Here is a 10,649-nt window from a genome sequence, read left to right on the forward strand (position 1 = left end):
GGTGGTGCTGGGCCTGACGTGGGTGCTGGGCTTCTTCTTCCTCAGCCAGCAGACCCTGGCCCTGGCCTACCTCTTCACCGTGCTCAACTCCACCCAGGGCCTCTTCATCTTCCTCTTCCACTGCCTCCTCAACAAGAAGGTGGGTACACACAGCACAGCGCAGCGCAACGCTGCAAGGCCAGATAAGACAATGCAAGACCAGACAAGACCAGATTGGACAACTCTGGACAAGATGACTATAGACAAGACAAGGCGACTCTAAACGAGACTCTAGACAAGAGAATGTTAGATTTAGACTTGACAACACAACATCAGACAAAACTGAACAAGACCAGACAAGACATCTCTAGACAATACTAGACTAGGCAACACAAGACAAAACAAGAGCAGTTTCAGTTTCAGTAGCTCAAGGAGGCTACACCACATCTGCCAAGCAGATGCCTGACCAGCAGCGTAACCCAACACGCAGAGCAGACAAGTCAACTCTTGACAAGTCAGCTCTAGACAGGACACTGCCAGACTAGACAAAACGAATCTAGACAAGACAGTACTTGACAAGACATAACAAAATGAGACATAACAAGACTAGACAGTACAATTCTAGACAAGACAATACTAGACAAGACATAACAAAATGAGACATAACAAGACTAGACAATACAATTCTAGACAAGACAACACAAGACCAGACAAGACGACTCTAGACAAGGCAACTCTAGACAACACAAGACTAGACTACATAACACAAGACGACTCTAGACAACACAAGACGACTCTAGACAACACAAGACTAGACTACACAACACAAGACGACTCTAGACAAGACAAAAGGACTCCAGCCAAGACAAGACTGGACAACACAAGACTAGACAAGAATAAACAAGACCAGGCAGGGCACACACAAGAACAGACCAGACCAGACAGGACCAAACCAGTCTGGACTAGACCAGACAAGACAAAGACTAGACATGTTCATTTCAGGAAATCCCCTTGGGGCGTTACTGCATTTGGGTAAATCCATGTACGCTACACCACACTTTTAGGCAGATGCCTGACCAGCTAGCAGCATAACCCAACCTGCTTAGTCAGGCTGTGAATGCATGCATGCATTGTGTACGTATCAGAGTGAAATACTTCTACATGATTTGGCCAGAGGACAACACTTATGTTGCGTTGCAACAGGTTCTTTTTCAGGGCGCCAAGTGCGTGCTGCACACGGGACCTTTATCATCTCTTCCGAATGACCAGAAGCTCAGTTTGGTTTTTCCACACAAACTTGGGAGAAAAGGCGAGACCAGAATTTGAACCAAGACCCTCTCTGCACTGTATTGGCAGATAAGCCTTTTGATGCCACCTTCCTGCGCACAAGACCAGAGCCCGATATGTGTTGGGGGTGGGTGGGACATAAAAATGTTAAATACTTTTGTGTAGTGGCGTGGATGGATGAGAGAAGAGGAACAAAAAAAATGTGTTTAAAAAAAAACGTGTAACTGATTAAAAAAAAAAATGAAAAAAAACATTTTGACATCGTGCTCACAATCAGTTGCAATGGTCATACCACCTGTAAAGACACTGAGATGAGAGAATGGAAGGAGGGAGGGAGGGGGAGGAAGGGTTGGGTGGGGGCATGTAGAGGGTAAGGGAGGGGTGGGGGGGGGGGGGAGGAAGGGCGTTGGGAATGGTGCTTGAATGTTATAGACTTTTCTAGTTTGGGGTGTGTGTGTGTGTATTGGAAATAAGAGATGGGAGAGAGAATGAAGAGGGGGAGAGAGACAAGAGAGAATGGAGACAGACAGACAAGAGGCCCGAGAGGGTTAGTCTTTGAATTATCTAAATTTCTGTTTATCTATGTGTGTGTGTATGTGCGTGCATGTGTGCGTGAATACGTGCGTGCGTATGTTTGTGTGTGCATGTGGCAGGCCCGCAAGGAGTACCGGCGGGTGCTGGTGAGGGTGAGGGGGCAGCCCAGCAGTGCTGGCACGGGCACAGGCACGGGCACAGGCACCCACTCGGCCTCCCTGGGCCGCAACAAGCTGACGTCGGGCCCCTCTTTCAACAGGCACAACGTCACTTCCCAGGACAGCCAGCCCACCCCCCTCTGAAGGCCTCTACAGCAAGCCCTGATGCGACAACTTTCATCTTATTTTTTTTCCCTCCTTGTACTGTACAAGACGGTGGCGTTCAAAAGCCACGTACTCTCAGATGGTCCAAAAGCTCCACTTTTCATTTTTCCCAGTCGCTTTTCCCGGTACTCAAGACATTTCGCTTAGCTCAAAAGCTACACTCTCTGAGACAGCCCCAAAGCGCTGAATGATTCCCCCACCCCCCCCTGAATGGCTGCTTTTGGTGTCGGCAATGATAATGATGATTTTTACTGTGTACATGTATTCTGTGTGGTTATGGCGATATACAGTAAAATAATTATCGTTATTGTATGCTGTATCACTAACCAGATTTTCGAACATGATGATTGGATAACTTGTCAAAGTAAAATACACACACACACGTTCAGCCGCACACAGAGCATTCAAGTATTCAGATAACTTTGATTAGCAGAATGCAAGAGAATCACATGTGAAAACAGCTGAAACAAGTGAAATATTCATCCCCTCTAACAGCGTGTTTTTGGATAATATGTGGTCAGGCTTTGGACAATCCTCAGTTCACACTATTCGTGTTATTGGGCTGCCCCGTGTCTTGAGCTCATCCTGTTTTATAAGTTGCCTTCTTCTGAGCAATCATGTCAACAATTTCTCTTTTAGATATAATGATTCTTGTATCGTGTATCAGTTGTCATAACTAAAGAACAGGAGGATAAATTCTGAGCACATGATAAGGTGATATGCAAGCTCTTTTGTACGATTCCCAGGAAATCTTAACATTGATCACTGTATTGGGTAGGTATCTTGTAATTTCTTTTTTTGGTAGTATGACTGACCACTACGTCTCTAAGTCAGTCTCTCACCCTCTCTCCGCACCCTTTTTTCTCCACACCCACATTGTGGTGGCCCACCTCTGAGTTCAGCCAGGCTCATCATCAGCCTTGCCCCTTGGAAACAGTGGTCTGGGTGGTTTTACCTCTGAGCAGCAGATGTACATCTTTCTAAACAAAGATACTTTGCTGTAGGACATGAAATAACATGGCTCGCTGTCAGAATGAACTGCTGGGAGTTTTATCTGTTTAAGGAGGAACGTTGTGTAATGTCCTGTTACACATACTGGTGATTGTAGACATTTTGTTTGTGTAATTACTATCTGACCTTTCAAATCAGAGGCGATCCTTTGCTGTCACACATGACAATGAACTGTAAATGTTTTGAGGAAAATCATAATTGCACATGACCTTATAAAAATAATAAAATAGAAAAAAAAAGTTTTTAACGGGACTTTACCTTCCTAACTTGACACCTGTCAAAAAAGGAATTACAGCTGGTGGGAATTTTTAAGTCAAGTGATGGAGATGCTGATCATTTATGGACTGAGGTAATATTCCTGGAGTCCAGCAGAACTGATGACAGACATTGAGGCAATGTCTGCAAGGTTGCTTGTTTTTTTTTTTTTCTTTCCTTTTCTTAATGGATTTATTTTCAATATCCAGAAGGCAACATGTAAGGTGGATATTTTGTACGTTTTGGAGATGATTAATGATTGGTTTTTGTACAAACTATGCCACCATCTTGCCCTCGTGAAGGTCACCTGCTTTTTGGAAACAAAGGTGTTTCCCTCTTATTTATGAAGTTTCTGTTCGATGTTCAGAACAAAACTGTTTCCATATTGCTTGTAAATTATCTGTTCATTCATTCATTCCCAATACGAATGAAAGCATCCTTTCTGTTGTTTTGTTGCTTTTTATGGTTGCCTAGAGTTGAAATTTAATTTGTGCAAACACTGCATGACAGTGTATTGATGACAAAGTGTGCGAGTGGCTCAGTCTTGGCTTTTATAAGAACAACTCAGGTGTGGGCAACAGTTCGTTTTTTTTGTTTTTTTTGTCTGTTATTGTTTTTCTGTGTGCTTATATTTGAAGGTGATGTGGTGGGGGTGGGGTTATGATCTTGATTCAGTTGTTGCTTTTTTGTTTGGTTGGTTGGGTTTTTCTTTTAAGCAGTATTGAGACTCAAAGTTCCGGTGCTTTGGATGAACACTGTTTCATCAGCTTGACACAAATTCTGAATAACAAACATGCAGCGCACAATGAGGTGTAAATTGGGGAAGCCTTTTACTTTGGAAAACTTGCTTCTCATTAATTTTCATCACAAGATGTTTAAAATATTTTATATCTTGTTGGCGCATTTTGTGGGTGTATTTATATCAGCAGTTTCATGTTGACATTTTGAGTACACATTTTATTTTCAGTTTATGCATGTAATTTCGATCATGCTTATGCTCCTCTTTTAATATACAATTGATTTTGAATTGCACGTTCATCTATGATGTCAGTTTTATCTTTTAATTCATCATGATCATCCGTATTTTATCTTTGTATCCATGTTCATCTGTCATTTTCATCAATGACATTAATTTTCGAGTTCATGTTCATCCAATTCTGAGGAAAAAAAAGAAAAAAAAGAGGAAAAAAAAAGGTAATGGGACTATTGATTTGAACCTTGGGTGTGTGTGCAGTCAAGTCCAAAAACTGTTTTACAACTTTGGTCACAGAAACAATAGGGCGAATCAAAACATTCAATGTTTTCATTGGATACAAAGACAGAAAAAACGGTCCAATGGAGAGGGTGTAGGGAAAATGCACTAACTACAAACTAAAACTACACTGAACCATTGCATTGATGATCACAAGTGAGAAGAGACTGCTGAACAAGAGGTATCTGCTTTGGTCAGCTCAGGTTCATCTTTTTCGTTGTTGTTGTGGTCTTCTTTCTTACACTGAGAGTGAAGAACTTACTTCAAATGACAGCGACAAACAGACGCTGGCAGGGCGTGACCCACCAGCCACCGAGGCAAAGTGGTTAGCGTCATGGACTGATGACTGGGAGGATGCAATTTCCAGCCCTGTCAGAGGTGGTGTTTTTTTTTTTTTTTTAAAGTATGTGGCCAGTTCTTGCCCCAGGCTCAGTGTACAATGGGCTCAGATGGGACTGTTGCTCAAATTTCCTACCAATACTGCAGGTGTCTGTATCTCTCAGTCTGGTTGACACTCAGATATAGAACAGAACCTTGTAATATATATATATATTAGTCCCAAGCCTAAATGGTCCTCCATAACAGCATCATCATCATCCACACTGTCATTCATTAATGTCAAAATATAGAAAACAAAATGTCCTTAATTCTGGTGCAAGGACAAAAAAAAAAAAAAGAAAAAAAAAGAAAAAGAAGGATATAACTAACAACTGGAATCTTATTCCTTTGAAATGACGAGACCGGCTTTAAAAGAGAAAATTTATTCAAACTAACAACTGGAATCTTATTCCTTTGAAATGACCAGACCGGCTTTAAAAGAGAAATTTATTCAGACTTTGAATTAACATACAATATGTACAGAAAAAAGCTTGGGTTTGTGACTTTTTTTGTTTTGTTTTGTAATTTCAGCTGAGATTTTTGTTTTCCTGTTTGCATTTTCATTCTCCAGATGTTTTGATTGATTTTTTTTATTTCTTTGTTGAGTATCAATGATTTTAACTGCTTGACCGATGACATTCTATTATTTACTGTTTTCCAGTTCAAAAGCTTTTGTCAGGAGTTCATATTTTACTTTCACGCCTGCAATGATACTGATCTGTCATTTTAATCCACAAACTAGTCTTCAGACTGAATGTTTTTTCAGCAGAGTGGAAATAGATTGCTGAATGAAATCTTGTTCTATCATGCCTTTGAAGAAATTAGAAAAAAAAATGTGTTCCTCAAAACATCCAGTTTGGATATAATTGATGTTATTTGTGATCATGTTTGCATTTCGAGCATGTGTGAAAGTGAAAGTGTGTTAGTTTGACAGTGTGTTAATGTGTGCACATGCACAAACATGCACTTGTGCAAAAATGAACATGAAATTATTTTTCTGCAATTTGCTTGCAATAATTTTAAATGATAGCATACAATCCATGGCAGTCTCAAACCTGATTAATCACCGCGGATAAACTTCACATCTTAATTCAGTTGAACATTTTTTGGATGAAAGTGATCATCATCTCTTAGCCAAATCCATCATTAATTGCATGATGAAAAGTGTTCCAGTGACTTACTGTTAGCTCACTCTTGAACTGAACTCTAGCAATGTAACAGTTTGCACAATGAAGGTGGAAAGGCTATATCTTTTCATCCCATCTTCACTTAAAATATTCAAGAAATAACAAGATTCCTGCTTGCAAAATACATTTAGTCATCGTCTTTGCAAATGTACAGTCAGTTGGATGTGGATAATTTTTCTATGCTTGCAATAAAATTACCAATTTGCCTGGCTTCATTGCTCTTCAACCTAGCATTGCTTAGAAAATGCCAATGAATGTGAAAAGTCTACCACACACAGAGTTAAAACAAGCTTAATACACACTCACTTTTGTTTACACAAGCAGTTTAAAAACATAACAAAAAAGTTACGCTTTTGTGGAAGAAAAACAAAACTTAATGATGGAACTCACTAGGTTAAAAAAGTTCACTTAATGGACAAGACTGAAAAGAAATGAATGGAACCAAACCCCATAAAAAGAAAAAAGAGACAGTCACAAGACAACAAACTGTAGCACTGTTTTATTCTAGTGGTGGTCAGTCACCACAGATGGCAGTATCCAAACAAGAGGGGAGGGAAGGGAACACAAGATTAGCGGGTTCATACATCCAGGTCTTCACCACATCCAACACTGGTGCCACCTTCACTTCTCCCACAACTTCCCCTTCTTCCACAAAAACCAACCAACCCCATTCCCACTCTGCTGCCACTCCCCCACCCCTCCCCCCGCCCCCAAACCCCACCCCCCGAACACTGGACACACTCATGCCACTACTAAGAATGTTGGAATGACACTGTCAGTATTAGTATTTTAATATTTTATCAATAATACATCACGCCGCACCAACACACTTTTCAATTGTACTGGCCATCAACTGTCTTTTTGATTTATATCTTGCCCTAAAAAATTGTTACCTTAAACAGTCTCTCAAAACAATAAAAATAGCATCCATAAACAGTGTCTGAAAAAAAGAAAAAAAAAGTATGATGAATATATAAAACTTTTGTTAGTTGAAAAAAAAAAAAATCCAAATATATTAATGTAAATTCCTTCGAAATCATTTTTACCCCATTCTTAACCTAAACAATGCAATGTATTTGGGGTTTTTTTTCCCTATTCTTTTTTTTCAATACAAAGTACATAAAACTGGCACAATCAGTGAATTATGTTATCTGTAGATCAAGAAATGATTTCTTTTCGTGATTTCAAGACTTTCTGTCACAAAGTTCCCCAAAGCAAAGTATGGCCAGCTGAAGAAAGCCTGCCACTGAAAAAAACATGACACATTCCGAAGAAACTTTTCACCAATTCCTCAAGCAGAATGTGCTGAGTGTTCCACATATTTCCAGTTTGTGTGATACTGAATAGGAGCAATACTGCTATTGGCTGACTGGGCCACTTTCATTTTTTTCCCCAGCAAACACCTCATTTATCAGGCACTGAATACAAGAACAGTGATACATTTACAAATTCTGATGGTCTTCATGTCACTGAGAAACGGCTCATCTATTCCTGGCATTCTAGTCTGTGTCAATAGTCAATGCATAAGAATACACATATTCTGCTTTTTTTTTTCCCCTTTTCTTTCCCCATTTCCAGTGACAGCAAGCCTTTTAGCTTGAACAAAAATTTAAAGCCCAAAATATGCTTTTAGTTTGATGTTCTTGAAAAGTTTCTTTTTCACAGGCACCAAGATTTCACCTCCAACCATTCTTTCCCCGTTTTTGGTGACAGCAAGTCTTTTAACTTGAACAAAAATTAAAAGCCCAATATATGCTTCTAGTTTGATGTTCTTGAAAAGTTTCTTTTTCACAGGCACTAAGATTTCACCTCCAACCATTCTTAAATCATGCACCTACAACCAGAAAACACACAAATAGTAAATCTTCACTCTGTGCTGTTGAAACTGGCCGGTGTCTGCTTCAAACTCATACAGTAACTAAATAAGACATTCAGAATTTGGGAAGACCAACACAGTTTTTGTCCATATAATTTCATTATAATCTCGCATGTCCAGCCCATTTTAACCATACCGTTTAATTCTATGTAAAACATTGCATTGTTGTGATACAGTGTGTGTCCACTTGCTGACCTATATCATGGCAACAAGAAAAAACTGCACAGTTTATCTTTAACACTCTCATCCTTACAAAGTCGAATACACACATTAGTTGCACACTTTGTCGCAATGTCCTTCATCAACAGCATGTTAGATAAATCCAACACCAGATGGCCAATAACACCAAAGGTTTACAAATGACATAAAAGCTCTCTGCCACTTTTGGAAACATAAAAGCAGATAAAAAAAACTATAAAAACAACAACAACAAAAAAAAAAAACAGTAGCAGGAGCATCATATTTAGGCTTTAAGGTCTGATTGCTGAATGAAAATAGTTTCAGAGCTGATTTCTGAAAATCTTGTGGCCCTTGGTCATAGTTTTACACCACCTACCACATCTCTGGATTGCAATCATAAATTTCTGTTGCTGGTGGAATAAAGAAATTGTAATAGGAAGCTGAACGTGTTTTACAGAGGCTTCAAGCCCGTTGAAAACACACTGGACATTGATGTACATCACTGTTAGAGGCCTAAGATCAAGAACAACAATTATGGTTTAAGACACAAGATCCAGGAAAATGGTGGGCAGAGAAAATCGTTTCCAAAATGCAGCAATCCTTTTCCTATCTCTCCCACAATACCCATGAAGATTTACACCTTTGTATCCATGAAGATGTACACTTGTGAATTCATGAAGATTTACATCTATGCATTCATGAAGATTTATACCTAAGTATCCATTAAGATTTACATCTCTGTATCCACCAGGACCTACGTATCCATGGAGATTTACACCTACATATCCATTAAGATTTATATCAAGACAAACAACACCCATCCAGTGGTCTGCTAACACAAGGGAAGCAACTACACACACACCCTGCCTTCCTTCTGGGAACATAAGGGAATGGACTCCTCACACACACTACCTTCTTTCAACACAATGGCGTCACTGATAATAATTTCAGACTGGCAGATAGTGAAATTCATCATTAAAATATTCCTTTCTTCTTCTTTTTTTTCTTATATTTCTTTTTGTTTCTAAGCCCTATTATGCAGGAAGAACCAACATGAATGGTTGCTGCCCATACATACAGAAAATGAACAGCATAATAATTGTTGTAACTTTCTTAACAGAAAGTAGCCTTCTTCATACACACCGATACCACATCTCGATGTATACATGAGTGACAAATGCTCTTCAATCCTTTAGCAGATGCTCCCAAGTTGGACAACAAGGTCATCCCCCATTGTGTCGAAGTAAAACATGCCTTGTTATGATTTGTAAGTTGTTATGGAACAGTCATCAGACTCAAGGAGAAAAGATAAATCACTCCCGAAGGAAAATTAACATTCCATGATTCAGGCTTAAACTTTAACACAAGGAATTACTCTACGACAAATCTATCTCACAAAGAAAAAAAAAACTTTTCGATTCAAAAGACACAAAATGATACCAACAACAAAACCAGAAAAGCACCAAACCCCCTACATATGTATGCAAACAAAACTGACATTAAAACAAGCCAATGTTCACTTCCATACAAATACATACAAATGTCAATCTACTTATTATTTATATATAAGAAAAAGACAAGAAAGAGACTCTTTAGTTTGGTCCAGTCTTACGAAATTTAAAAAAAAAAAAGAAAAAAAAGATCACAAATTCACAAAGACAGCGTAAACTTTCATTCTTATGATACCAACAAAACAAAGAAAGAAAAAAAAAACTGGAAAAGAAGTGGTGGTCTTGTTCATAAACTGAGAACACATGGTAATTTTCATGGTTTTCTTTTTAAAATTATTTTGAAATTCAGTCTTTTTTTTTAAATGACACAAATTACAAAGGCTGCAAAGTAATAATTTCTCCTCCTCTTCCCCAGAAAACCAAATTCATTTCAAGATTTACAGAAATGCCAATGGTCAGCACTTGAAACATGATGAAACAGAACTTTTATCTATGACACTGAACAAAAAACAACAGAAGTCAAAGCATTTCATCACGGTGTTGAGATCACAGCGTGTTAGTTCAATCATGACCTGGTTTCAGTGTCACCTGAAGAATGCTGTACACTGATCTCCAGGACAACTGTGTTGTGGACTTTTTCAACTTATAAATAAATTTAAAAAAAACCAAAACAACCCCCCCCCCCAAAAAAAAACAACAACAAAAAAACAAAAACACACACACACATTAAAATCTTTACCTAAAAAACCCCCACTTTTAATTATAAATGTATGAAAAAAATCTCTTAAGTTTTAATAATAAAACAACAGAAGCTAAGCCTCTGGTATATAACAGAATAAATAAAGATAGAGAAAATGCCTTCCTGAAAGTGTAAAATGATGACTTGGAACTTTGGGGGAAATTATCTTATAATAGTGCCAAAATAAAGGTTATAAA

General features: G+C 38.6%; 1 protein-coding gene across 2 annotated transcripts in view; it reads left to right on the plus strand.

Annotated features, from left to right (window-relative positions):
• LOC143295464 (adhesion G protein-coupled receptor L4-like) overlaps positions 1-5,336 on the plus strand; it is a 79,246-nt gene extending 73,910 nt beyond the window's left edge. For both annotated transcript variants that reach the window (XM_076607180.1, XM_076607179.1), the window contains exons 19-20: positions 1-139; positions 1,920-5,336. The exon at positions 1-139 is cut by the window's left edge and continues 30 nt beyond it. In XM_076607180.1, coding sequence (XP_076463295.1) covers positions 1-139; positions 1,920-2,102 — 322 coding nt within the window. In that variant the 3' untranslated portion in view covers positions 2,103-5,336. The remainder of the gene's footprint in view (positions 140-1,919) is intronic.
• The last annotated feature ends 5,313 nt before the right edge of the window (positions 5,337-10,649 follow it).

The sequence above is a fragment of the Babylonia areolata genome, chromosome 20 (assembly GCF_041734735.1).
Source record: "Babylonia areolata isolate BAREFJ2019XMU chromosome 20, ASM4173473v1, whole genome shotgun sequence".
Lineage (NCBI taxonomy): Eukaryota > Metazoa > Mollusca > Gastropoda > Neogastropoda > Buccinidae > Babylonia > Babylonia areolata.